Source organism: Xenopus tropicalis, chromosome 5 (assembly GCF_000004195.4).
Source record: "Xenopus tropicalis strain Nigerian chromosome 5, UCB_Xtro_10.0, whole genome shotgun sequence".
NCBI lineage: Eukaryota > Metazoa > Chordata > Amphibia > Anura > Pipidae > Xenopus > Xenopus tropicalis.
Window position 1 is genome coordinate 40,226,955 of NC_030681.2, and position 27,905 is coordinate 40,254,859.

General features: G+C 39.4%; 1 protein-coding gene across 4 annotated transcripts in view; it reads right to left on the reverse strand.

Moving 5' to 3' along the window:
- Positions 1 to 388: 388 nt before the first annotated feature.
- bcl2l11 (BCL2 like 11) overlaps positions 389 to 27,905 on the reverse strand; it is a 43,409-nt gene continuing 15,892 nt past the window's right edge. Inside the window, exons 3-4 of one of the 4 annotated variants that reach the window (XM_012963081.3) lie at positions 13,946 to 14,046; positions 389 to 8,365 (exon numbers count right to left, since the gene is read on the reverse strand). In XM_012963081.3, the coding sequence (XP_012818535.1) occupies positions 8,270 to 8,365; positions 13,946 to 14,046 (197 nt within the window). In that variant the 3' untranslated portion in view covers positions 389 to 8,269. Of the gene's footprint in view, positions 8,366 to 13,945; positions 14,047 to 22,795; positions 22,954 to 24,748; positions 27,749 to 27,905 lie in introns of those variants that run through there. The other 3 variants (NM_001032340.1, XM_031901741.1, XM_031901742.1) reach the window with 3 other exon arrangements.

The window sequence follows — 27,905 nt, forward strand, 5'->3', positions numbered from 1 at the left end:
TCACAAATCGCACAGGCGGATAATCAGCCCCTACTTTAGCTTCAGCCTTTTCCTGTGCTTGCCCTCGGAGCCATTGAGTCAGCACATGGAGCGGATTTCGGTGCAAAATGCACAATTGTGTGTTTTGGAGCCGAAATCCGTTCTGTGTGCCTGCACCTGTGCCAACGCAATGTTTCCAAGGGTTGGCATAGGGAAAGGATAATGCCAGTGTTGGGACTCAGAGCTTCTCCTGGCATAAGTGCTGTAAATAGCATACATTACGTGCGACACTTGAGACCTGATAGCTTACATTTGTGCCATAGGCCTGACAGGAAGTAGATAGTGTTACATGAAGTACTGGGGGCTAATTTTATTTAATGCACACAGTAAACACAATAAAAAAAATCCATATCATTCAAAACATTTTATTTACATAAAACTCATCAGGAAAAAACAGGCCTTAAAAATCTACATTATATACAGCCATATTGCACAAGTAAAGTGGCAATTACCCTGTAAAAAAATGGATCAGTGCAAAAAACACAAGGAAGCCATTAAAATGCTACATACGCTGGGTCCTATGAACAAACATTAGTGATGGAAACGGAGTGCACAAGGCACAGGCAGGCTCTGAACCCACACAATACATACAATGTCTCATTTCATGGCCGGACAAATGTATAATGAGAGAAACAAGGGTACAAGGGATACAGACATGGCCTTGATGGACACAGAAGGACAGATATAAAGCTTTCCGTTACATACATGTACACATTTGCATTAGAGGGAAATAGATTTTTAGAATTCTTATTGACAGAGTTTGAATTATTGCATGTATTTAATGCATAGTGTGGCATTGCAATATTGAAAGGTGCTTCCTTACTCAGCAGGTTTGTGCCGTGACAGTAATGGTGTTTTGGAGGATACATACATACATACATACATACGTATACTCACACATATATAACAGTATATATAATTATCTGGCCAAACCAGATCACCATTATTAGACATATGTTTGGCCTTTTGGATGGGATTTCTGGACTAGTTATGCCTTCCTTCTGCCTGTTAGCATTGGTCCCTTATGCCAGTGCCAGGTAAAGCTTGGAAGGCTCCATTTCTAACACCCACTCGGCGTTATCTTTGGCTATATCCGTCACATAGAACCTTGCTGAGTCAAGGTGGCCATACACGGGCCTACCCGAGCAACTTCTGGCTTAAAATTGGGCAGATCTCGATCAGGCAGGTTTGATTTTCCCTCAGATTGGGGATCACATCAGCTTGTTGATGCGCTCCTTGGTCTGATGGTGCCTATGGCTGCTATTTTAATTAGATCATTTGGCTCTAGGGCCAAACTATCTAATTAACCCAATATCTCCCACCTTGCCAAACGAGTGGATTGCAATGTGTATGGCCAACTTAAGAGTGGCTTTAACTTGAGAACATGGCCGCCCTTCCCTGTCATTTGCAGAATTGACTGCATTGTACAACACAATCAGAGAAATCAAAGGTTTTCCCAGCAACCCAACGGGCAAATCCTCCTACAGGCAAGGGGTGCGCATGATCACGATCCAAGTCAATGCAGTACTCACGGTCACAAGGGAACATGATTGATTTCATACATTGGTAATTGCCTAGAAAATAACATATATTTCAAATATACATAAAAAGTGCAATTCTTCTAAGTAGTCAGTTTGGCCTGAATCTACCTGACTCATCACAAAATAAAAGGTCTTGGAAGAGCAACAGGGGCTGCATACGGAGCTAAACACTGAGCGACAGACCACAAGCATGTATTGCTTTCATAATAATAGTGCAAAGAGTAGCCCACTTGAACAGTGCACTTTTGCCTTACGTGGTTCCAGGAGGGGTTAACAAAACGTATGGGCCAACCAGTAGCTTTGGTACGGAACAATATGAGTTTACTTTAAAGACAATAAAATAAAAGTGTGTATGTGGGAGGGGGGTTGTTGATGTGTTTAGTAATACTACACATCCAGCTGGACATATAAAAAATAAAATTTTGCAATTAGCTTCTTCTATTATAATGCTTTCTGGGATATCAGCAGTTTTAGCCAATACAAGGCCTTTGGCTCCACAGCTCTCTTTCAGAGTTAGATTGTTATCGACTTTCTATTAACCCTAAAAGACTATGCAGGTGGTGTGTAGTCAGTTAGAGCCACTGTCACTCTGACCCTGAAAGAGCAGAAAGCCTGGTATTAGTCTAAAACTGCAAATGTTTTATAAACGGATTGTAACTTGTACTCTTAGCATTAATGAATGCATCTGACACACACTTTTCCCTTATTAATGGTATGTCCTGTACATCATGCAACACAAGTTTTTTTGGTTTCCAGGGTCACTTACCCCAACAACCAGATAGCACTTTAATTGAAAACTAAAGCTTCCTGATGATTTCGTTTTTATTTACCACCATGTGGGCACATCTTACCTTGTGTAACCCAGAAGTTAAACAAGGTAAGATGGCAGCTGCCAAAAAAGCTGCGCACCTCTGGGAAAATGCCCAATATTATTTTCACACATGTCAATGTTTCAGTTTAGGAGGGTAGGCAATGTAATGAAAGTGCCAGAAAAGGCATTATTTCTCATTGAAACTTTACATTAAAAAGCATTCTAGGAAGAAATAGGTTAAAAAAAACAACAGAACGTTAACTAATAAAGACCAATTGAAATTTTGCTAAGAACAGGCCAGTCTATAACTTATTAAAAGCCAACTTAAAGTTAAACTTCCTCCATAGTGGTCACATTGTCACTAACCTGATAGGAGCCAATGTAACCCAAGGTGCAGGCCAATCTTTGGCTCAATCACTCTGTAATTTATCATGGGAAATGTGAAGAGAACAAGTGCCATTGTGACCCATGGGGCACATGGGGTGGGTCTGGGTAGTGATGAAATGATGCAGTCAGTAGTACAAATCATTCCAAATTACTATCCTGTGAGTAGCCACCCCATTCTGCTACTTCAGGAAACAATTGTGAATTACAGCCTATAGGTTTTCACCTTTGTACCGCCATTTTCCATGGCTGGGGAAAGATCAGTTCAGTTTCTATATGCAGTATATTTGGGCATTACTGACAATGCTCTGTAGAGCCCGGACACACCCTTATCTATAGGAGGATGAACACTGCCTGGTACCAAATCCAGTATAAACTACATTACTACTTTGATATATGGGTTGTGGGGCTGAATTATACTTAATATTGAAGTCTGGTTTCATAATATTTTGAAGCTGGGGGGATCTGCTTCAGTAACAGAATCCATAGAGCGGAGATATGGAACATTCCATACACCAGACAGACCAATGTTTCAGTGTAACATGGAAATACAGATGAAAACAAGGTGCCTACAGAAAGCCACTCTGCCAGCTTATGGGGGCCCCCTTGTTGGAAACCAAAGTCCAATATAGCCCTTTACACAGTATAAAAACAAATACTAGGACATTAAATTAAAACGAAAGCCATAAATATACATCTCAGCAAAAAGTATGACATTCTATCTACAAAATTAAGACACTTTCTCCTGTAACCGTTCCTCTAGGATGGAGACCTCCAGTGATCCAGAATTTTCTTTTCTCTTTCCAGCAATTTACAAATAAACTTCCCCTTTGCGCCGGCTGGCACCAACGAGGATACGTTTGCTAGTATACAGATATATAAAAACAAATATTTACAGCAAAGCAGACACAGATAGAAACTGGGTTTGTGGCTCAGTTCAAATAACAAATAAATAGTCACTTGTGTCTACAGTAATACAGTAGGGTAAGCCAATGCCATCAGCAGCCCCTGGAGATTGCCAAAAACACCCGGCTGGCAGCATTTGGACACACGGCTGCCATTAGACAAAGAGGATGTATTGCCCTAAACACAGCAATAAGGACCTTCCTTGGACTTGTTGCCACTCAGCACAATACATAAGACGACAGTAGACAAAGAGGAAGCTCAAGGGGCTCGCCTTATGTTGTTGCGATAAGCAGGAATGGAAATTTTGAAGCCAATTCAAATGTGAAACCTGCATAGTGACTGCCATAACAGCCTTCACTTCATACGAGCTACAGAATACAGACTATACTTCCACCAAGCTGTGTTTTTTTTCTCTTTTGGAAGGGAAAGAAACCCCCCTTCATGACAGAAGCTTGTTCAGTTGGGTTTACGTAAAAAGCGCGGGCTTTAAGTCCCAGAAACCAGCACTTCAACATGGCACAGGGTGAGGGAGGGGTTGAATGACACTGCAAGCCTAAGGGGGTGGGTCTATAAAGTCAGAGGTAATCTTAGAAATCATGTAGATATGTGTAGAAAACAATCCTATATGTTTACATTTGGCAGTTTTTATGTAAATCTTGTAGATAAACCCATCTAAAAGAGCTTGTGTAACAGGGTTGCTTTTTTCCCTTTAATATAAAGTGAACGCTCAGTTCTACCAATACTCCCTACAGTCTGGACAAGGAACATACAAGCATAAGATTTAGTGGGCAGATGATAAATTATTTTTCTCATCTGTCCAGCTATGGCCCGATGCCTGTGTCTCACTAAACGAATAGCCAATGCCAAAAATAAACCATGGGACTATGCATTTCAGCTACTACACAAAGCTGGTTAACACACAGCAGACAGTGCAAGAATTTTTTGCACAAATGGACACAGAGGGTACACAGAATATCTGTACTCTGTAGTTCCATTTATATCTGGGCCACCGGACTCTACATGGCCGAGTTTACTTCATATTACCAGCACCAACACTAAACAGGGTTCACATGCAAAAGGGCAAGCAGTATGGCTACTCCTAGTGTAAATGCAAATATACAGTGGCATGCAATATATAAACTATGCCACTGCTGGGAAATGAAGATAGGCCATTCATTTGGGGAAGAGTTATTTCCATATGCTAGTTATGAAACTGACCAGGGATTCCAGTACAGCATGTCCCACAATGCCTCCCAGTAGAGCTATTTAGGCTGACAATTGTAGACCCAGCTCTTTCATGCCAAGAGGGTCTTAGGGCAAACTTATCGCCACAAAATTGTCAGTTGAATGTGGCACGCATACCTTAAGGCACAGGAAAGCACAAAGGAGAGACTACTTTCCAGGGGTTCACTGAATGACAATATAAATACTTTGCTTATCAAAGCCACAATAAAATACCCATCCTTCCCAATGTAAAATCAGAATTAAGATAAATGCACCTTATGGAGTCAATTTCAACTATGTGCATAATAAGGCCTTGTATAGGTAGAAATATGGCACCCTAAATCATTATTGGCCATTAGAAGTGAACTCTATTAAGGCTTAATGCCTTCCACTGATACTAACAGTGCTTTACTTTATACTATTACTAGAGCTTTACTATATTTAATAAGGTGATGTTGATTGGGCAACTTCCCAGCTAAACACATGCACAATGAAGCTTCCTAAATTGTAAAAGTCGCCTTAACTTTGGTATGGTTATGTTGTAAAGGTCCAGTCAGTATAAGGAGGTTGGGCTCAAGGCCTGCCTGCCCCATAATACCACTGAAACACTATGGAAGTCTGAAGGCCAAATATATCAAATATAGCCGATTATCAGCTGAAGGAACATGCACTGGTGATCTATCAATAGGGTAACAAACTGGCATCTCTTAGTATATACTGTCTGAATTAAGGTCGCCAATGTTCATCAAGAGATAGTCAACAAATATGGTTAAAATCAGAAATCTTTATTTCCCTGTCTTGCCTAGATCTACGGTAAATAAGAACAGCCTACAGTATAGGTAAAAAGAACTTTAAAAGGTGTGTTTTTCTAATAAACTCAAACATAAATGTTAAACACGTTATACTGAAATGCTCATAGGGCACAAAACGGCTTTCATGGTACATATATATTGACATACAAGGTTTCTGACTCTAAAGATGGGTTGAGGTGATTAGAATATTTACAGAAATATCTAAGAATATCCTTTGGTATTTAGCAAAAGGGGGCAGGGATAAACCAAAGCTCACAAATGAGCCCACCAATACATATATGAGATATGGCTTCACACTACATTTCAGATACAGGTTGCTAGTACTTGGAATGGTATCCCAACAATATCTATGAGAAGCCTATTGCTCTGACAGCAGAAGGATAAAACTGGCAGTACAATACACATCCCATAAACTTGGCAGGGGTAGCACACTATAAGTGTTCTGTCATTTTTGTCATTTTGTGGTGAATAAGCTTCGGGAAGAGACCAGCCTTAAGAGAATAAAATGATTACCCCAAGCAGAAATAAGAGTACCGTACTACAATTCAATTCATGAATCCTCCTGACCATACAACCAAGGAGTGTGTAAATGCATAACTTAAGCAAATGACCTTTCTTTGCACTGGCTATTAATGCTGCAATGTACTGTCTACTGTATGTACAAAAGGAACTAGTGTTCATTGTATATCTACTTTACTACTAGCGATTCCATAAAAAGGACATGAACTGGAAGAGATGAGCAATACATGTACTGGTTTAGCTTCCTGTGTGGCTTTCTTCTAGGGGCACCCACTCCGGGCACCTTACTGACATCACAGGGTGCCATGAAAGGTGAACTATACATGGCCATGCATTAGTTCATACATTGGCACAACTTCAGAAACCGCAACGGAACATATCTGAGTGATTCACAAGATGATATTTTACTACTGAACCCCCTTATCACACCAAAGGTGCAATATACTTTTTAATACAGCGTTAACAACTTCCCTTGGTTGCCTCTTTATGGGACAAGAGCACTATTAACTGGGTGACAGATTTAGTATAGCCTGATTGAAAGCATTTTAAGATTGATTTAGGTTCATTTATATACATTCATATTAAATTTGCCCCAGTTTATTAACTGGGTATTCTTATAAACTGTGTATACACATGGTATATTCTGGGATATATAAGGAAGATCAAAAACGATCTAAGCAAATCATTTTTCTGCATTAAAATACCCTTCAGAGAGTTAAAAATACTGATTAATAGAGTCAAGGACAAATACAAGGATAAGTCCCAGGATTTCTGGGGAAAAGTGCCCTAATGCAAAAAGTGCATGGGGAATTTCTATCAGATAAACACCTACAATAGGAGCCTCTGTTTCAGTCTGTAGCCTTGGGTATGAGATGTATAAGGGCAGATGAAGGAATGTGTCTCATATCCCTTTCTATAGCTATGTATATAAATCCATAAAATTAGAAGTAGGACATGTATCTTTGTAAACCCTGTTGCTGCTAAAATCCAATTTACGCAGTCCATGAATATTAAGTTTTGACTTTCTCATAAGAGTCCAATTATCTGAAACAAACAGCTTCTTATGGTCTTAACATTTAGAAAATCTGGCCAGATTAAAACAAAATATATAGAAAACACAGTTGGTCCCTTAACTGCCCTACAATGTGTTGGGGGATATGGAAGACGTACCTCAAGGTAAGGGATGCGTAAAGCTATTAAATGCAACAAAGTTTTAGAAGCTCTTACATTACATTGCTTATGAGCAAAGAAGAAGTTGTAAACACAGGCAGAAGATGTTTTATGGTTCTTCATGACACCTAATAACAATAATAACTGTCTGGGAGTGAGTGAGGAAAGCTTCTGCATTACTGAGTTGCATGGAAGACGGACAAGTGCTGATGGCTCCAGTAACAGATCATTCAAGTTGCAGACAGTTTCCAGATTTGAAATATATTCAGTTATAAAGATCCTCACAGAGAACAGACTGAAAGAATTGGAGGTTGTGTTGATAAAACCATTGTGTGAATGAACCATAGGAAGGCTGAAGGGAAAGTGTGTTGAGGCAATGATGAGTTGAAACGTTGTCCCTTTGAGAGTTCCATGACCTTGTCCCCTTTGCTAGGTGCATACTAAGGCAGCTGTGTGGATAACCCGGCTCAGTTCCCACTGCATAAAGTCCACAGGTTGTCAGAGATGGATGTCTAATTCAGTAGAAGACTAAAACATTCATATATATAGATATATATTTAGAAAAATATATATATAGAAAACTCATCTCCTTTGTGAAACACCATCTACAAAAACCAAGATCTGCACAAAGTTAAAAAGTTCATCATGGCATCAATGTTGTTTTTTTTTTCCAGGGGTTTTCCAATATTGTTTGGAAAGTAAAATTTCCCATAAATCCACAGGTGGACGGCTCGAGGGAGAAGTCAATTGCATAGAAGAATGTGTGCTGATGTAATAGAGATCACATGGAAGCCCCAGAGAAAAGACGAAACGGAGACCCATCAAAATATTATCCTTCACAGCCCAAGACTTGTCCAGGTCAGTTATAATCTCAGGATCAGTCGGATAATGAAACGTAAAACACGCAGGATTATTACTTGGTCGTTGTCCAAGGGTCGTGGAAGGTTGTTGAAAATGCCCTGAAAAGAGAGAAAGGCACAATTAACCTCACCACTGTACCGGACTGTATGCTGCCAGGTTTGGCTTTAAGTGCAATGCCAAACAGAGAGGTGTTCAGGTAAAGGCCATGGCACACATGGCTTGTTCTTACAGCAGTTATAGGAGAACTAAACCCTAAAAATGAATAACTTCTATACTAAACTTGTCGCAGTAGCCTAAAGGATCAGCATCTTTATAGCAGTAATGATCCAGGTCTTTACAGTAGTCACAGGAGCTCCTCATCTTGGATTTTGTTAGTGTCAGTGATGCTGCACATGCTCAGTGGACTCTGGGCAGCTGGTAAGAAACTGAGGAAGCTGAGGGGTCGCTGCAGATGAGCAAGCACAAAATGATGTTCCTCTGTCATATAAGATGGCGCTACAGGGCTGATTACTTAACTGTGATGCTTATTGCACTGGTTTCTCAGCTGCCATATACTAATAATCTGTATTAATTACTAATCAGTCTTATATTGTGACATTTATATTATTATATATATATATATATATATACAGTATATTGTGTCGGCCCCAAAGCTCAGTAAGTGACAGCAGCACAGAGCATGCGCTGGGAATCAGCAGAAGATGGGGAGCTACTGGGGCATCTTTGGGGGCACAGATCTTCCTGCTAAAGGGCTGTGGTTGCCTTGGGCTGGTACAGAACCCAAAACATAATGTATAAGATTTCTACTGCCTACTTCTTTAGCTAAGCTTTAAGGGGTTGTGCGCCTTTAAATTAACTTTAAGTATGATGTAGAGAGTGCTATTATAATGCAATTTGCAATTGGTCCTCATTTTTCATTATTTGCAGATAGGACAAATGAAAAGTTTCTAAGAATAGCCCATTCTAGCTCTAACAATAAACATGTAGCCTTACAGAGAAACTGCCTGCTGTGCATAACAATCAAATAGCATTTTACACTGCAAGACAAAAGTGAAAAATCCTTCAAAGGGGTCATTTGTACCTAAAAGGTTCCTTTTAAGAGCTAAGTATCTACTATGTATCTATGTGTTTATGTACAATCAGTTTATGCTATCCAAATGTTCTCAAGACATGACATTTTAAAACTACTTGGTTTTCTCTTGAACACAGACTGGTTGCTAGATTTTTGTACCTTAGCAACACTGCAATTAAGGGCTGCAAAGGCTCACAGCTTAGTGAGCATAGGATGACAGTGCACCCTTGAAAATATACATCAGTCGTGACCCTAAATGACTGCAGTGATGTGAACAATGGATTTCAGATCTGTGACTCCATGACTCACGTCCAGACAGCTGCATTGTGAGAAACTAAAGAGCCCAGCCACACAAGTAACAGGGAATAAACTGGCGTATTCAAGCACCAAATAAAAACAAGTGAGTAAATTATTACCTCTCTCCTTTAGTTAACATTTAGTTATGTTCTTTTCAGGCAGAAAAAAACTTAAAGGAGAAGGAAAGGTAAAAAATGATAAAGTAATCAGAAACTTTATCAGAAAGGTCTATGTAAATACAGCACTCACAGCACTCTTTTGATAGAGAGTCCTCTATCAAAAGAAACACCGGATTTCTCCATCTTCTTTTGTGTAAACATTTGGTATCAGACTTCCTTCTCTGAGAAAAATCATTCAGGGCGCTGGCACGAGTCTGCTCAGCTCTCTCCCTTCTCCTGCTTCCCTTCCAGTAAGAACTCACACCCCCTTCCTATCAGAATTTGCTCCCACTCTCAACTCTGTGTAATCTTAGCTGCCAGCAGCTAGAACTGCAGCGGGGAAGCTTCTGAGACCAAGATAAAATGGCTGTTGCTATCTTAAACAAACAGAGGGGAGCTTCTAGGGCTGTTTACTAAATGTATGGTAAAGCTTTCTGCAGAATAAATATAGCGCCCTAGCTTGCTAATCTATGGGCAGTAAAATGCCTTTCCTTCCCCTTTAATGATGATGCCATGATCAGTGCCCTTGGGTTAGAGACATAGCAATGTCTATAGTAACTTATAAGCTGCTGTAACTGTACAGACAAGCATGCCAGCACTCGTTATACTCTCCCCATACTCTGACTTCATATTACTCTCTATATTATGGTCAAGGACCCTATACATGAAAACCAATGTTGATTAAGCTTTTAAAGGAAAACTATACCCCCAGAATGAATACTGTCTGTGTGGGGATACCTATTATGCCTCTATTAGTGCAGGAGCACTTCTTATGTATTCTTAATTAATAGCTATGTGTTTCTATATGTTGTATGCATAAACAGTATGGATATAAAAGGTATACCTGCCGCTCTTTTGTACAGTAATTTGTTATTTGGGGTTTGGCTTTGGTGTGGCTTGTAAATGTAGCAAGGTCAGCCATCAATATATACTGGTTTATTTTGGCTGCTGGATTTCCCATCAATCTTCCACTCTCAGATATGGAGCAGGCAGATATCCGATGAAAGTCTTGTTGTTAAGGAATCAAACTGCTGATGCAGTGAGCATAAGCTCTTGGTATATTCTAAATATTTCGCCTCTATGTCAACAATTGGATCAGCAAGATCCTAGCCTAACCCATGGATGCCCAAACCAGGGAAAGACCAGCCCATTTGGCTATTTTAATTTGACCAGTGGTCCCCAAAGCCTTCATACTGACTCAAATATTTAATATACATCAGGGCCCAAATTGTGGATTTCATCCACAAAATGTCTATTATGCCGGATACTACACCCAAATAGAGTAGCATCTGTGCTTTCCTCAACAGCAGAGAAAAAGCATGGTGTGACATCAGCCTAAAGCTCAGTCTAGAAGCAAATGTTGAAAAGTTATTTATTTTATGCTTTTTCATATGAATTTCAGCTGTTCAGCACCCTTGCACATTTGGCTTACATTTAGCATCAGTCAAAAATAGGATATTTACCTTCCTGCCCAAACTGGGAGTGTCAGCTTTAGCAGGAAACAGCTTCCAATGGCAACAGCTGTACTGGGAGTGGCACAGCACCTATTACTGTGTCGGTGCCAGAGACTGGAGGAAAGCACAAACCGCAATACAGTCCACATTAAAACACATATCCAGACACTCAGGCAAATGTTTGTACACGTTTCCTGGCACTGTAAGGTCTTGTGCTCATTTCAAGCATTAAAATAACAATAATATCTAGGCATACTTTTCCTAAGTCTGAACATAATAATAGTCATTTGTGGAAGTGGCGAGTAACTTTTTAATGCTGGGAAACCCAATTTTCTCCACCCATTGCAAGTACTGAGGTCAGCAGAACAGTGGTCTCTTAATTACAGCAACTTCTGCTTCATAAAGCTTGCCTGCCAGGGACCCTCAAATTATTTTTCTAAAGGTTTAGTGTGGGGCTGAATTGTGCAGCCATGTAGTTAGTAATGTAGATCTAAAACTACTATATTACACAAAATACCCAAATAATCATAGAGATCATATGTCAGAACCAATGAAATTTGCCCTGATATAGGAAGAATTGTGCAGTATGGGTGTAGGCAATGAGGTGCACAGAGTAAGGAAAAGGCCATATATTTTATTGGGAGCACTACACTCAAATAAATGTTTGGCTATACAACAGTGAGCTCAGTGAAGGCTGAACCCTCAAGTCTCAACCACAATATTGATAAGAGGCATAAGAGCTGGTTAGGGAAGCCACAAGTCACAATGGTATTCATTTAATTCATGGGCTTTGGCTGTCACACAGTATTTCACAAGGACCAATAAACCTTCGAGTACAAGCTACACTAGTGTTTTAATTCTATGAGCTTATACACTAAATACTGCTCTACCCAGGGAGAATATAAGGTACCAGAAGGCTTTTACTGCCACAGAACTTAGAATCTTTGGCACCCAAAGAAGTAGACTATTTGCTAATGGCAACCGACAGTAGATGAAAGAACCAACTGCTGGATGGGAAAGGGTAAAACAGTGAGTTCTTTAGATCACAGACTCCCACCAGAGTGCAACATCACAGACTACTAAAGAGCGAGGATGCTTTCTCCAGCAATACTGCTGTTAAAGCATCTTTATTGGCTTCATCACAGGACATGGACATGTTTTTGGACTGTCTCGTTTCTGTTGGCAACCATGATACAGGTCAGCTTTTTGCAGCAGAGAACTCTGACATAAAATACCTTATTTTTTTTATAATATAGGTTATTCATTTAACCATCCATTTACAGCAACGCCAACACCTGTAATATCAACCATTAGTGGATCCCTGATATGCCTAGGATGGGCAGCTTTTAGCTGGCAACTCTTATTTGCGTTCTCCAGAGTGTCATTATAAGAACTTTGTTTTGTGAGAATTTTGTTCAAGCTGCCAGTCTGGTTTATATTCACCGGGTGGCTATGGCTACATAGAATTCCTGTCCCTCGCACATATACATGTTTGGCTGACTTTATATGGGGCTCCTATTAGTTTTAATTCCAAAAATCAAAAGTTGCCCAATCACAAAACTGACTAAAAAGGCGCACTGCTGCAGTTCTTGTAGACATAAGGCCATTTAACACATGCATGGAAGATACACAGGAGACACAAACCCATGGATTCTAAAGCAAACCTGTTTAAGAGGAAGTGGGCAACTCAGCTCCACCTTGTTGTGGCTCAGATCTCACAGCTACTTCCCAAAAACCATGCATAACACATTGCAGTAGCCCAGTACTGAACCCCATGACTGACACACATCAGCTGGGTTTCTATCTCTTATGTTGTTTTGATTAATAAAACAATCTTTGAAGTTTATTAAGTACAACATGAGAGATCAGTTCTTGATATAATTGGATAACCTTAAATTTTTAATTTTTTCATATTGGAAAGTTGCTTAGAATTATGTTTTCTTTCATTATGCAAAAAATAATTTTTTTTAAGTCTCCCCATATTTCACCTGTTCAGATGATCAGAAGCCAAACAGAAAGAAAAAACACTGAGCTCTGTAAAGAAAGTTCCCATAATGCCTCACTCCTGCACCGAGACCCAGACCAAATGTACATGCTCAGTTAGTTAGACTATGAGCCAGCTTCCTGCTGATTGGCTCAGATCCACATTCCTAAGGGGGGGAGTGAGTTCTTAGCATTCTTGAGGGAGAGGGGAGCAGGAGAGAGCAGAAAGCTGCATGTCTCTGGCACATGACACAGGAAATCTTTTCACAGAGAAGTCAGTGCAGCATTTCTGTGAGTGCTTATGGCTGTATTTACATAGACCTTTCTGATAAAGCTTACTTAGTTTTTACCTTTCTTTCTCCTTTACGAGTGGGAAAAAGTCTCACTCTATGAAGTGCAAACAGCATTAACCCTTTTGGTTCATCACGTGATTCGTTCCACCACTCATACATTACATTTACTTTGTGCTGCCAGACTTTATGCCAATGGGCTGAAGTTTCATTATACTTAAACTTGTTTTTGGCATAACAGGACATTTTGGGTTGCTCAGGAGTCTGTACTTGACTGAAATATAGTTTTTCAAAGACAAAATAAACAAAACCAACATAACAAACAGTTTTATACAAAGCAACGAGCATTTCCTTACTGGGAGCCAAGCAATGGCATGATTAATGGTACCAACCCATCCACACTACAAGATCAGTGTCCTCTTACCCTTCTTGGACTGAATGATGCATTAAAGTCATCCCCAATCCGCCGGAGTTCCTGTGCTATCCACAGTTCTGGTGACATCTGATTCACAGGATTTCTGTCAGCTGTAGGGAACATGAACAAATGTCAGGTCATTGATGAAGTGACTTCTATACAGCAGGAACATTACACTGCACATGTCTAAGTGATGAGACTGACACCGACTCCTTCTGGATATCTATATCTACTGATCTATAGGTGACCATATATTGATAAATAAATTAAGTTTACTTTTACCATGCAAAATTGGCTAAATTGGCATATTTTAGTACAGCAAAGTCAGGAAGGACACATCGAGATATCTAGCAAAAGTGTAGCAGGCTCTTATCACTGCTTCAAGGTAAAAAAAAGATGGATTAATATGTATTGTACCGTAGCTTAAAAAAAATTCTACGGGAACTACGGGAATGTTACTTATCACACTGTTTTATAGGCCAGTAAGAAGGGCGTTATTATCCAGATCAATAACTAGGGCATAAACCCAAGAAATAAGAAAAGCATTAGGCACTATACTAGGATAACAGAAGTCCGATATACAAATAACATAAGTATATGCATTGTAATTTATATGTACACAGGCAATTCTGGGGGGGGGGTGCCAAATGTTTCATGAGACTAAATGCAGGGAGAAAGGGATGTTATTATAATCACTATTTAGAGTCATTTTAGAGATAGAAAAAAATGTTTACTTATTCCTCAAGCTGCTTCAGAGCACATTCCATTACTTTAGAGTTCCGCTACATTTTTTACATTTTTATATTCATACACACACTCACATATCCCAATTTAGAACTGTTCAATAGTTATGCCATGACTGTTTAAAAACATTTACTGATTTCATCCCCACCACATCTACTGAAAGGCTATTGCATATATAATCACCCTTTCATTAGTCTACCGTTACCTTGTTACCATTCATTTTCCAACCCTGCAACCTTATTTTGTACTCCTTGATTCTAGCCACCTTCCTCAATTCGCTTTCCTCCCCAAACTTTGTTTATTTGAATTTAATTAGAAGGACGGGACATTGGACAGGTATTGGACCCCTTATCCGGAAACTCATTATCCAGAAAGCTCTGAATTACGGAAAGACTATCTCCCATAGACTCCATTTTAATCAAATAATTTACATTTTTAAATATGGTTTCCTTTTTCTCAGTAATAATAAAACAGTACCTTCTACTTGATTCTTACAAAGATATAATTAATTCTTATTGAAGAAAAACAATCTTGTTGGGTTTAATTACTGTTTAAAATTTTTTTTTTTAATATTTTTTTTGTAGACTTAAGTAGGAGATCTGAATTACAGAGAGACCGCTTATCCGGAAAACCCCAAGATCCCGAGCATTCTGGATAATGGGTCCCGTACCTGTAACATGTACACATAGTTCAACAAAGCTTAAAAAACAAAAAAAAAAACAAAAGATTGTCTGAAACAGACAGTTGTACCAGGAACTGTAGCTGCGTTTTTGTAACCATACTGCAGTTTGCATATTACCCTGGTCCGCTGTTACGTATCCCTGCATAAACATCAGCATATATTTACTACATCTCCTCTTTGCAATTCAACATGAAGTTTACAAACCCATTTGTCTTCAATATACTGCTAATTGTAAATTAACATTTCCTGCCACACAGTATTCAAATCACCCAAGCAGTTGGGTAAAAAGCCACACAGCACAGCAAAATCTATATATTATAGCAGGGGAAATTCCAGAGATGCATGGGAGCAACACAAAAGCAAAACAGAAGGCTTTGATTTAATACAAAAAAGTTACTTAACAGTCAATAATCAGAGTATCTTTCAATCGAGACATTCTAAAGCCACAACAGATACATTTCTGTAGCAAACAAAGCATTAATGCAATCATTCATAAAATAATGCAAATACCACTGTGTTGGGAAATACACATACACCAGTCTAATAGGTTACCCTGTGATGGAGGCGGAGGAAAGAGAAATTGGATTATTTTGGAAAGCGAATGTCCAAACAAGCATGAATCTGATTTTTTCCCTCAACACGGAGACTGAGCCAAAGGCCACAAAGACTTGGCTGGGGCTTGCCCAGACGATGTGCTGAAGGACCTGATGTGACCAGGCTAAGGGGTTACTTCAGGCGTGGGTGTCATGTGCTTATTGGCAGAGGAGATTCATTCAGCAAAGCTTCTAGTACACAGTGGAAACATTTTGAAAGCCGAGAAGCAATTTAGATTTAGGGAAGAAGAAAAAAAAAAAAACCTGTTGAGTTCAGCAGAGCGAGGAAACACTCTCCTTCCCCACCCCAACATTAACACTTGTGCTCTAAATTTTTAGGTGCCAAAAACCCATCAAAACAGACCTAATGTCAAAAGCTATTGATCATATCCCGAGTCGTGCCTGGCAAGCTTCCTGCTGCTGCAAATACTCACGCTGTATCATTAAAGCGCAGTAATTCAGGAAATTAATGTCGTGGTTAAAGTGGTTGATAGTGAAAATCAATCTGAGGCTTTCGGAAAGGACTTTCTGTGGTGCTAACTGCAAGTGCTGAGGCAAAATAAATAAGAGAAAGATCTCAAGAACAGTCGGCTGTGAAGGCAAAGGATGGATGGGTTTTTAAAGACTTTATTTTGGTCCTTTCATTACTTGAGAAGCATGAAGCTTACTGAAAAGCTTCCACTGCACATATGGGGTGATCAGGGTTTCAATGATACAAGGAAACTACAATTATTAAATACTTTTATATATCTTCCTTCTCAAACTTCAAGCTTATTGTACAAAACAGAAAAAATATAGCCTGGATAGAAATACATTTTCTGTACACTTTATTTTTCTATAAACGTTGAGTTAGGCACAGATGTCATAAATCAAACCTATAGACATATAGGCTCACTGTGCGAAACTATATGGTTTCTAAGATAGCCTTCCCCCTCAGCGATTTTGCGTTTCGTTCTCCTTTGAGTGATAAGATCCCTTATCAGGAAAACAGCTATCCAGAAAGCACCGAATTTAAGGCTAGGCAGAATCCACTATTTTGGGATTGGGCCAAACCCTGGCTGAAACATTCAAACATTTGGCTGAATATCGAACCAAATCAGAATCCTAATTTGCATATACAAAGTAGGCCACAGAAGGGTTAAAGAGAACCGTGTGCACAGTGTGTTGTTAAAAATTTTCAACTCCTGTGATGAAAAATCATGTGATTTTAAGGATTCGGTTCAGCCAATAATGTGGATTTGGCCAAATTCGAATCCTGTTGAAAAAGGCTGAATCCTGGATTTGGTGCATCCCTATCCAAATTACACGAAGGCCATCTCCCATAGACTTCTTTATAAGCAAATAATTCTAATTTGTAAAAATGATTTCCTTTTTTCTCTATAATAATGAAACAGTAGCTTGTACTTGATGGTAACTAAGCTGCCATCACAATCCTACAGGGTTTATAATGTGTAAATGATTTTTAGCAGACTTAAAATATGGTTATGATCTAAACTGAAATTAAATTAAATTTCCAAGTCCTAAGCATTTTGGATAACAGATCCTAAGCCTGTATATCACTGTTATGCAGCACATACAGCATTTTCTCCACTGCTAGCCCACCAAACATGAGTGGCTAATAGGTGAAAAACACAGAGCTTGTACTACAGAAACACTAAGAAATGAAAGGACTTGGCATTGCTGGAGATGGGTAGTTTGCCTTTATATCTACATGCATATAAACTTGCAAATTGTCTAACTTTTAGCTGAGGGGGAATTAAACTTCAACTAAAAAGCCGTCACAAATTTAAAATCAGACCAGTCATCAGGCCAATATTGTAGTGTTCATTTTAGTAACCTCTTTTTAAATGAAAGTATTCCACCCTCTCCTACAACAAATATATCTGCTACTAGCAATGCCTTAAAAAAACTTTTCCAAAATGTCACAGCTCTCGCTATAATACAGTGCTAAATGTTTTTTGTTCCTTTTTTATGTTGAAATCTTATTTCTTTCTCATCTCATGAGGTATGATGTGGCCTTGAGCCTTCTGGATTGCTCATTTTTTAATACCCCCCACCCCCGTAAGATAGCACATAATTGATGGATTTGTGTTGTACTCCACTCAGTCACCAGCGAACAGATCAGTGCTCCTGCCACATGGGGCGGGGTAGATCATCCTCCCCTGCGCTTCAAAAAGCTTATTGATGTGCCTGCACCTGGAGCCATTGCGTCAGCCTGAGTGCAGGCAAACTGAACAGATTTTGCCGCACAACTGCTCAGGTATGCAGTTGAATACACTGAAATCCACTCTTTATCTGCAACCAGGCCACCAAATGGCTCCGGGTGCAGGCACATCACTGAGCTTTTTAAAGCCTAGGGGCGAGAATCCTCCATAAACAAAAGTGGACCCAACAATAAACCCTGCAGCGGACAACTTAGAACCCTTGTTCAATTAGAAAATACGGTTAGTAGACTGATTTCTAGGGTTCTCTGTCTATATTTAAATATCATCAGCAGACCTTAGTTTAGGAAGCAAACATTTATGTGGCACTGAATTAAAAGCCTGGCAAAATCTAAATAGAGCACATGTACTGCAACCCCACTGTTCAACATTCTACATCACACAGCGCAAGTATATATGTCCAATCTGATCTGTTGTTCATAGAACCATTCTAATTACTAATGATTCTTCAGGACGTAATGTTGAATGTGATTCCTTAATAACCCTTCCCATTATTACCCCACAGCAGATGTTAGGCCTGTAAGTTTAAAATCTGCTGTGGGGAAATGCCAGTATTTCCTACCTGATTGTACATACTGTGGTGCAGGCAAGCACCAACCACAGGTAGAAAGCATCAAGCTGCGTTCCACCTGCATTCAGCATTTGCCGGCACCCCAAGAGAACACAGGTTAAAACACCTGTTTGTAAGAAGTCTAAGTATTCATGGGTGTACTTCATCAGGCCCCATATTAACATTACTCACATTAGAGATTCTATATTGTGTTCAAAGTACAGTGCCTTGCATTACGTATTCATTCTCCTTTATTTTTCCCCATTTTTTGTGTCAGAACCTAAAATTGATTTAATTGGGATATTTACCATATGAAATCCACAACATACTTAACACTTTCCATCCTTTTGTTTGCCACGGGGCAAATGCTCTTTTTTTACTTTACATAAGGGATGTTTGTAGCATATTCTTACTTTGCCTGTTGCCCTCTAAAAGCAACATCAAAAATCCCTTCGTTTCAATTAAACCTAATTCCTGCTCACTCCAAATGGTAACATGAAATGAGGTCTCAGAATTGCCAAAACTAGGTCATTGTCACCCAAGTGACATAAGAGTTAAGGTCCAATATAAGCTGCCAACGGTCTGAGCCAGCGGTTTTTAGACCTGTGTATGGGGCCCTCAGACAGGCCTACCCAACAGATATCTGGCTGAAAATTGGCCAGATGTTGATCAAGCAGGTTTAAGGCCTTAAGGTGGGCACATCTTGAAAAGATCTCCTCATTCGGCATACCTGTTACATTCTGTTAAAATTTCTACCCATAAAGTTTCAGGCATAGGAGTAGATAAATCACCAGGGCATTTGTTTTCCCTTTTTAAAATAATACATAATGTGTTAAAGACACACAGCAACCTACAACTGGACCCAACTATTACAACATGTTAATTCTAGTTCTAGTTACATACTCGTTCGGCTAAGGGTTCTTCTGGTTATGGGTCTCTAGTCTTAACCAACCAAACAATATCTATAGGAAAGCATATACCTCCTCACGTCTCACCCTTAAAGAGCAGTTCACCTTAAAACGTCATTTTTGTATGATGAAGACTGTATTTTGAATTTGCAATTGGTCTACATTTTTTTTTTTTATATTTTCTTGTTCTACAACTCCCCAGGTTTGGATTTTGGCTGCTATCCAGATGCAAATATGTAGAAGTTTGGAAGTCAGAATGAGTCTATAGGAAGACGTGCAACAAGCAGTAGCAATAACAGTAAAACCATCTCAGATAAAAGGATGATTTCCCCTTTAATCAACATTTCACACTGAAAACCACTCATCCAGTCACTGTCAAGGAGAGACATCATGGGCAGCCCAATGTAAGCTCTGGAAAAGTTTGCTAATGATGTGATTGTGACCCTTTAATGAGACTATTTTTCCGAGTCTTGGAACAGGTAAGATAGTGAAATTCTATCCCACCCAAGCACCTTTTACATTGTCATAATATGTGTGCCAGAAAAACCCAGGCTGTGCATATAGTTCATTTTAACCACCTCATGAACTGCAGGGATCTCTGGCAGTTAAAGGGCTCTAGAGTCTCCAGTCTGAGCATCCTCTGCTCACAGTCAATTTCAGATTTAGCAAGGAAATTCAAGTTAAGTCTATCTAAATACATTTCCTTGGCATGAGTAGGTAACAAGAGCTCGGAAGAGTTTCTTTTCTTGCTGCACATGTGCGTGACAAGTCCAGGCAGTTACATAAATTCAGAGAACTTGCTTAAAAACAGCTGCTGGAAAAGCACCACCACAAGCCATAAATCTTCATGAAGAGCTGCCAGCAGCTGTAACTGCCTTCACAGTCTGCTCCCAATTCTGAACAAGTGTAGTGCTATGCTTTTACTATAAACTCCTCGAGCCCATTCAGCAATCCAAACACCTATTGGTATCATCATTATGGGGGGTCATGTAATAACAGCTGCAAAGTTTCTTTCAGGTCCAGTAACCCACAGCAACCAATCAAGTGTGTCTAAGAGCAGACCCGGAGAAAATGTTGCATCTAATATATTACTACACCACATGTTTAGTAGACTACAAAAGCAGGGTACTGAAAGGGATACTAAAATCAGAGGTTTAGCACCCTAAAAAGTAAAGATCTCTGTCTACTAAGTAATGCCTGTAGCTGGTAAGCCCTCTGTGTGCCCAGCAGCCTTGCTGGGCACACAGCCTTGGGAAGCAGCTCTGGGCTGCTGTACATACTTTGTAGTTAGAGGTGAAATTAAAAACAGGTTCTTCCTATTTGATCCACCTTATCTATTTTAGAAGTAAACAGGCAGCAACAGGGTGTATGTATTATATACTCCACCGTTATACTGTGATCTCTTGGTCCTTGGTCAGTCAAGGTGATAAGGGACTGAAATGTTGGAATCACAGTAAGATGGTAGAATAAAGAAATGTTATGTTTTTTCTATTATGGAGTAATAGGTTTGAAGCATGACTAAAACCACTTTTAAATAAAAAATTCAGTGAAACCTCAATTTTACATACCCTGATTTTAAGTTTTCCCTCATTTTACAGTTTTTTGTGGTTTCACCAATATATAAGGCATAATTAATTTCCCTGATTTCACACAATTTTTTTCTGGATCACTGAAAAAACTGGGGTTCTACTGTAATTATACTCTACACAGAATTGTATATATAGAAGAGAACTTATCTGCATGTATTCAATTATACAGAATTCTAGGAACTGCTATATTGCTTGCCTTCCTCTGGCAAGTTGCAAACTGATGCCCCAGTGATTCCATATAATTTTCGTTGGTAATGCTCTAGTTAGATGCATAGATTCCTTAGTTGCCAATACAGGCCCAACTACTAGGGAATGTTCAGACGGCACTGTGCAGCTGTTAACATTCAGCAATGGCAAATGTTTAGTGTAGAAGAAATGGCTTAATGTGGGCAAATGTGTTCCGAGGCTTGTGCTGTACCTGGGCTGATACAGGTACCTTTGCTGATTGTGCGCATGTATAAAACTACAGCACTGCTTCAGATGGCTTGCTCAATGAGATCTTTTCTGTATGGATTGTTCAGAAATACTTATTACAACTGCTAAAGAGACAATATTGCTTTACACAAGTTAACTGTTGTCACAAGTGGTGTTGTCTCTGCCAGCAGAAAAATGCTAATCGGCTCTGTTCTCCAATTTTAGCACATTTTTGTGCTGAATAAAGCAGATCTGCATATTCTCCACCAGTGGTAAGACAACATTGGCCTTAGGGACATATTTATAATAGTGTGTAAGCCAAAATCACTGGCAATGTTGTCCATCGCAACCAATCAAGTCTTTTGTTTTCCAACTGCTGATTGGTTGCTATGGGGAACATCACTTGTGATGTTGGCTTACATACTGTAATAAATATGGCCCATATTGTACTAATAACCCCTCTATACCATTATTGTTTGAGACCCATGTGATTTTACAGCACCATAAACATAGTTATACCAAGTATTGTTGATGGAATAGGCAGGGACTTGTCTTTTAAAGGAGACATAGTATAAACGAAAAAAAACTCTAATTTTGTAGGCAATTATGAATAATATATGGTGCCGGTTTCACTTTGCTCTAAAAATTAATACTATTGGTAAAAATGGCCCCTTTATTGAGCTCCCTATAGATTCTCTCAGGTCCCTGTCTGTGTTTCAAATGAGGGGTGGGCATATCCTAATGGTCCCTGCCAGAAGCAGAGTAGGAAGGGAGTAGCCAATCGCAGCTCTGCAGTCATACAAGCTAAGACAGGCTTCAGTTCCCTATCAGCCCAGCCTAGCTGCCGATTGGTTCCTATCCTACAGTGCAGTGTGCTTAATGCCCCCCGCCCCCCTGCAGAAACTGGGAAAAGAGGCATCAGGAAGTGGAACAGATGGGCAAATGGAAATTTTAAATAAATCAGCCCGAAATACTACTTCTATATTTAGAGGAGTACAATTCGTTGGCACAATATTGTTTTTTTTACATAATATGTCCACTTTAAGTTCCACTTCTAGATGCCTTTTCCTACAGAGTTCGATCACTTATAGAGGTGTTGTTCAAACATTTGCCAGCTGGTGTGACCCAACCGAATAAAGAGTCATATTGCAATGTAATTAATACACATGTAATTTTATTGCATGCAACCTTCCTTTTTTTAAATAATGCTTATGCACTACTAAAATGTAAGTCAATAAATAGGTCTCTAGTGACAATAATGCAGTTAGCACCTCTGGCAACACAGACTTGATTCAGCCTCTTCCTCCATCTACATCTGGCAAATAGAAGGTAAATAGGTAAAGATACAAGAGCATGTAGATTGTCTGTTGCCAACATTTAGATAAGAAAATTACTAAATTTACACAATTCACTGCCTCTTCACAATTTGCTGTTACTACCGTGATAAAAAAAACAAAAAAAGAAAACCACAACTAACATTTTAAAATATAAAGCAAAACAAAGGAATAATTTATCTGCAGCAGGGCTTTCCCTTACTTCTGTCATGGTGTTTCTAACTCTGTTTGCAGATATTACAGCTTATTTACCGAAGTGTATTGTAACCCAATATGCAACCCATACCACCCCCCATAGGCAGAAGCCACGCGTAAGTACTTCAGTGAATCACATGTAAATTCCCAGTTTTGTAAGATTTTCTACTTATTTGTAAATAAACCACCTTCTATAAGGCTGGTCAATAATGCCTAGATTTGGCTGTTCCATTTTACTCTCCCCACCAATAGACAACTACCACAATATTTATCTATTTAGCCTAGGCGCCAGTTAGTCAATGGATACTAAATATTTAATTGCTTAATTGAAGATTGGGTGTGGCTTTGTGTTTGCAAATAAAGAGCAGCACTGATCATGGCTAGTGTTAGTGGTACAACATCGGCATACATACATACATTTGCAGGGTGAATATTCTAAAATAAAAAGTCTAAATGTGTCACAAAACATCTTTAAGTACTATCTGCAACATTCACCAAGTTAGCCAAAATGTTCTCAGCCATGCTTGCCAGAAAATTAAAAAGGCACAGGCAGATTAAAGGCAATCTTAAGGTGGCCATACACGGGACGATTCTAGCTGCTGATATCGGTCCCGTAGACCGATTCGGCAGCTAATCGTCCCGTGTAGGGGAACTAACAACGAGCCTGCCTGACCGATATCTGGGCCTGAAATCGGCCAGGTTAAAAAATTCAGTCGGATCGGGGACCGCATTGGCTCGTTGATGCGGTCCCTGATCCAACTTCACCTATACAAGTCCCTGAGAGCCCCCGAGGGCCAAACGACCAAATAAGCCTGGATTCGCCCAACATCTCCAAGCAAGCGGATCTGAAGGTGTATGGCCACCTTTAGATTCCAGACTCCGGAGGAAAAAAAAAAAAAAAAAAAAACACTGCCCCCAAACATGGCCCATTCACTAAACCTGGACATACACATAAAAGATCCACTTGTTTTGCAAAATCAGGCTGCTCCAATCATTAGCATTCTAGAAACTGAAAGAGCACTGTAAACATACACTTACCAAATGAGTTGTGCAACAGAAGGAATAGACTGAGGCCCATATCACTGCACAGCTGTAACCACAGCTCCTGTCTAGCTATGAGGACACCATCTTGTCAGGAGAGGTACACAAGGTTGTAAATCAGTGTTATTTTATCATTTAAGAGACACACTGTGCAAGCTGCCAGCACTCCCATACACTAAACCAACTGAAGCTCATTTATAGTATGCAGTGCCAGAAAGTGCTAGGATAAGGCTGATGCCCGCAACAGATCTCTGATATCGTGGGTGACTAACCGCTCTGAAATGCCTTTCCACTGGCAACAATAGGAGTCGCCGGTGGAAAGGCCTTCACAACGCTTCGGTTTTCCAAAGTCACACAAAGTTTCCTCACACAGGCAACTTCACGTGACTTCAGAAAACCAAAGCGATGCGTAGGCCTTTCCACCAGCAACTCCTATTATTGCCGACGGAAAGGCATTTCAAAGCAGTTAGTCACCCACGATAGCAGAGATAAATCTCGCTCCGTTCCTCTAATCTAATGGGGTGGCCTCTGGTGCGTTGATTGATTTTTTTTTTGGGAAAAAAAGACCACCTCCTATCTGCCTATAATCCCCTCTAATGTACTTGTAACCTTTAATAACGTATGTTGCAACCTTTAACTCCCTACTTGTTAGTCAAACTTTTATTAGTACCAAATAGCAATGAAGGTCACAAGGCAGATCTTTATGAAGCATATAAACGATTAAATCTCCACCAGTTTCAGAGCCTGGAAGAGCACAAACCCCCCCCCGATACTCTCCCCCTTTCTACCTATGTGGCAGAACTCTAACCTGTCACACTTAAGAACCCTTCAGAATTTTTCTGACTGGCCATCACTGGGTTTAAAACTCCTTGGGAATGTTCTAATAGATCAGGCATTCCCCACTCTTGAGCAGCTTAAAATTATACTGGACACAACAAACCTCCATCTGTAAAAATACTTTAATTCCATCGTGCATTTAGGGTGCAGTTCTCTTCTCTGGAAAGAGTGTATGCTACCTCTCCATTAGAATTAATTTTGCATGATCTGGAGTGCAAGAAAATGACATCAAGATTGTATTCATTGGCACAATCCCTTCTACCTTCTGCCAGAACCCAACACCACTGGCGCACCCAGCTCTTAGTGAGGAACAGTGGGATGAAACCACAGACTCCATGTGGGCGACCTTATCTCTCTGGGAGATTGAAAAATTTGTATTGAATTAACCTACCAACTGTACATAACCCCAGTAAAGCTTCAAAAGAGGGGTAGGCAGCCAGGGGCCGAGTGCCCGCGATGCAGGGAACCCAAGGCATCCTTCCTGCACTTAACACTCCTATGATCAATGCTTGGATTAATTTAATAAAATAAAGCCCTTTCTTCTATCCAACTTACTTATATGGCCGAGGGTGCCCTGCAAAGTTAAAAAAAATATGGAACTCATGGTTAGATATTAACCCAACTGAAAACCCTACACAGGCCTGAGGTTCTAGTATAAACCTCTCTAAATCGTAGTGCATCTTACTCTAATATATGTATGTTATTGTGACAACAGAACACTGCTAATTAATAATGTGTACACTACCTGCACTTTTTGATATTGGATATTTGGGAAACCCATGAGTCCATGACTGTACAAGGATTGTGATTCATTGTTTGTTCATTGTTATTTGTTTTATTCTCCCCCTTTCCCAGAAAACTGAAAAATAAAGACCTTTAAAAAAAAAAAAAAAAAAATGCATGGAAACCTACTTCCCCAGGTGATTTTAAAATACGGTATGATATAATGGAGGGGAGAAGTGAGGAGGTGGGTGCAATTTAGTGCCTTGGTCCTTCTATAGGAAAGAGGACACAACTTCATGGTTTTGTGTTTTGCTGGTTTATTAAAAGGGAATATTCAAATCACTGCACGAGCTGTAGATTTCTAGACATAATCTATCCCCAAAGCCTATTAAATATACAACCTTTAAGCAGTGGCTAGGAGGCCCTTTTTGAATACCAGTTAGGGTAAGACTTGAGGAGAATGCCTGTTTGCTCTCATTTAAGTAGAGACATGGGGTGAAAATATATTTATTGTCCTAAATATACTAAATCAACTAAGGTCGAATGGCTGATTGGCTTCTACACCAATATTTTCCTATCTTAATTATATCAGCTGTCCATTAAGCTGCCTGCATATTTCTAGAGAGTGTAAGTGGATAGAGCACATGTGTTGTTACACATTAGTAACCACTCCTAGAACCATAAATCAGAAGCAATTTGAGGCCTTTAGATTTAGAAAAAAAATACTCTAAAATGTTTATTGACAGTCTAGCAAAACTAGGTAACAAAAAATGATACGTCACAGAAGTAACTAGCAAAAGTATCCCAGAGACTTGTAATATTGAACCAGAAAGACTACTTTCTCACTGTGCTAAATGCATTGTCACAAGACAGGTTGTGCATCATTGGCTTACATATACCCACATTCACATAAGGGAATATAAACTGAGGCACTTGCTGGTGGATGCTAAATGAAGATATTCCCAGAGACATATGCAGGATCTTTCTGTATACTACACAATAACCACGAATAACCTGTAAATTATATCCTTATAAACAGTGCTTAGTGATGTAATGCCCATGACTCATCTTGTGTATTATAATAATGTACCCTCTATACCCAACTTCTGCAGTCAGCCCTGCCAATGTAGTTCTGCTTCTGGCTGGAGTAAGATACATGAAATGTATTTTGATACAGATACAAAAAGGAGATCATAAAGGAGAACTTAATTCTGTATATCTCATATATATTCAGAGCCTTTCTTTCAACATTCATACATGGTAACCCCCAACCCCAAGTATTTACAAAAGGGGAAAATGAAAAAGAAAAATTAAAATAAATAATGTATAGAGTAAACAGGTTATATGTTCCTTTAATAAAATAATTATGGCTGGCTGTAATGGCTGAGCAGAGAACTAGCATGCACTACAAACTACATGTATAAATTTTACAGACCATTTAATAACACATATGGGGGGGAGTGTACCAGATTATAAAAAAAACTACATTTACCATTAAAATGTTCAAACAGGGAATAGTATTCTACTCTATAGAAAGAAACCAGCTATGACAGCTCATGGAACTGTAGACAGTTTCAATTACTGTTTACATTGCACGGGCTGTTACATCACAGGCAACTTAACACTGCATTCAGCTACAAAACAGTTCTCTAACAGGAAGGTCACATGTGCCAAAACACGTCTTCAGCCTGATTGTGTTATTCTAGAGATTATTCACAAAGAGTTTGTGGCAGTTGTGCATATAGACTGAGACATACACATACAATAAGCATGTTACAAATGTATACCAAGCTCTTAAACCATATATACTATAAATTAAATGCTACTTAACTGAAGTACTCAATGCATTTTACCTGCATTTCCCCCAGTACTCAAGAACCAGCTGCAATGACTCCATTGGCAGAAAGTCATCATGTAACCACATGTGCAAGCTGCCAGCGCAATCTATTTCCAACTCCAACACAGCAAACTAATCACCAACTGGAAAGCAATAGAGGCAACATGTCTAGGCTGTAAATTATTTAAAAAACAAAGATAAAGCAGTCAATGGCATTTGGAAGAGAAGATTCTTGGGTCACCTATTAATGCTTTAGGGTTCAGTTTCCGGAGACCAATTAACTTTATCAATGTTCGCCAC